The 1,871-nt window shown below is 42.3% G+C and overlaps 1 protein-coding gene across 1 annotated transcript in view; it reads right to left on the bottom strand.

The window, feature by feature from the left end:
- Positions 1-1,163: 1,163 nt before the first annotated feature.
- The window catches only part of LOC106816730, a 3,716-nt gene continuing 3,008 nt past the window's right edge, over positions 1,164-1,871 (bottom strand). The window contains exon 4 of the mRNA XM_014821347.1: positions 1,164-1,252. Within this exon, the coding sequence (XP_014676833.1) occupies positions 1,164-1,252 (89 nt within the window). The remainder of the gene's footprint in view (positions 1,253-1,871) is intronic.

Raw genomic sequence — 1,871 nt, 5'->3', positions numbered from 1 at the left:
CTCATGCACCCCTGCTCCTAGTGAGGGCATCCTCCCCCATGCTCCCCTGCTCCTAGTGAGGGCATCCCCCATGCTCCCCTGCTCCTAGTGAGGGCATCCCCCCCCATGCACCCCTGCTCCTAGTGTGGGCATCCCCATGCACCCCTGCTCCTAGTGAGGGAAACCCCGTAGGTGCACCCCTGCTCCTAGTGAGGGAAACCCTCCATGCACCCCTGCTCCTTGTGAGGGAAACCTTGCAAGTGCACTTTATTTAATTACTTATGGCCCATTTAATGTCATAACGTGCACATGTACAGCTATTTTTGTAAGAATTTCCTATTTGAATTTGAATTTGAAGTAATTAGTTGTGACATTTTTTTTTGCAAAGCGTTACTTTTCGTCTCATTGTAATGATTATATTATGTGTATGGATAAGTCTTTATTATTGTCGACAGCAGGATGAGAGACTTTCAGAGAGAGAAAGAGACCCACAAAACAGTTTAATTAGAAAGTTGGTGTTTTTTATTTGGGTCTAAAACATACAGCAGTTGTTGATTACGAAAAGTCGCCCAAGCGCTATCGGTGCTCCACCTTCCAGTGAAGAGCTACGAAGCCTCTCACATTTCACCCCAATAAATGTACGCGCAAATTGCGACCGGCAACGCTATCGCCACCTTGCGGTGCACATTAGCTGTATCATAATAAGTCTGCCGGGTGCCCGTAGTAAGTAATTTGCACGATTCTATTCACAGTTATCTTGGCGCTACACTGGGAATACACTGCTATACATTTCTTAGCTGTAGCTATAAATACAATGCAGGTGCCTGTACACAATCTACTCGTTCGATAATAATGTGTTACTCATTGTAAAAAATACATATTGCATATGCGTAGAGCGATTCTGCACGCGCGCGCGTATATATATATTTATATAGAATATATTCTCTGATCGACGTCCCTTGAATGTTGTTGGTTCCCATACGTGCGTTTGTATGGCACGGGTGTATGTACGCGTGTAAAATAATATGCCATGTCGTGTTAGTGATGCAATATATCCATAAGAAGACTTTCACGAACCTCTCCATCAACGCGTTCGTACCACAACTGTCTTGTAGATGAATCGGAATAAAATGTGGTTTATACGTCTAACAACGTTTGGCATTGGCTTTTGCATTTTTTCTCATTCATTGCACGAAAACTGGAGCGACGCGGGTCATGGAGAAATAAGCATCGGAGTGGTTAGACTTCTTAACAACTGTCAACTTTTTCCCCACTGCGCATGCGAGGACTACATTTACTTGTACATTGGTTTATGAGAAAAAGATGATAGTAATTTGGTTATTAGTGCCAAATATCACAAGATCCTCTAAAACTGGGCATTTTCAAACGTTGGCAGGTATTGCAGATGCCAACTACAAACGTGTGTAAGTAGTTTTTTCAACATTTCCAATTTGATATTCGTAGCACAAGTGATTTATATACATGTAAACTGTCGAATATTGGAAAATGTACATATAATCCACAGATATCCTATATACGGTATCTATATGGTAACCATTTTATCAGGAGTAGTACTAGTAACATAGACTGTCGATATTGGGACACTCCTGATTTTATGGCATCACAGCGCCATCTCCCGGTCGGAAACGTTAGTAACGATATAATATAAAAGAATTACCACTATAAAATGCTGTTACTTGTGAACAGTCGACACTCTGTCAATGTAAACAGTGTATGGCTCACTTGCACTAGTTTGGCACGTAAATATACAAAATGTTAGATTGCAGGATCTATTGAGTTTAGCAACGGTGATCTCACAGTCAATAAAGGTATTACTCGAAAGAATTTTCTACCCGCTCCCCGGGGGGGGGGGGGGCACTCGCCTCGGATCG

The sequence above is a fragment of the Priapulus caudatus genome, unplaced genomic scaffold (assembly GCF_000485595.1).
Source record: "Priapulus caudatus unplaced genomic scaffold, Priapulus_caudatus-5.0.1 Scaffold1469, whole genome shotgun sequence".
Classification (NCBI taxonomy): domain Eukaryota; kingdom Metazoa; phylum Priapulida; class Priapulimorpha; order Priapulimorphida; family Priapulidae; genus Priapulus; species Priapulus caudatus.
Note: the sequence above shows the minus strand (reverse complement) of the source record. Positions and strands in the feature narration are given on the sequence as shown.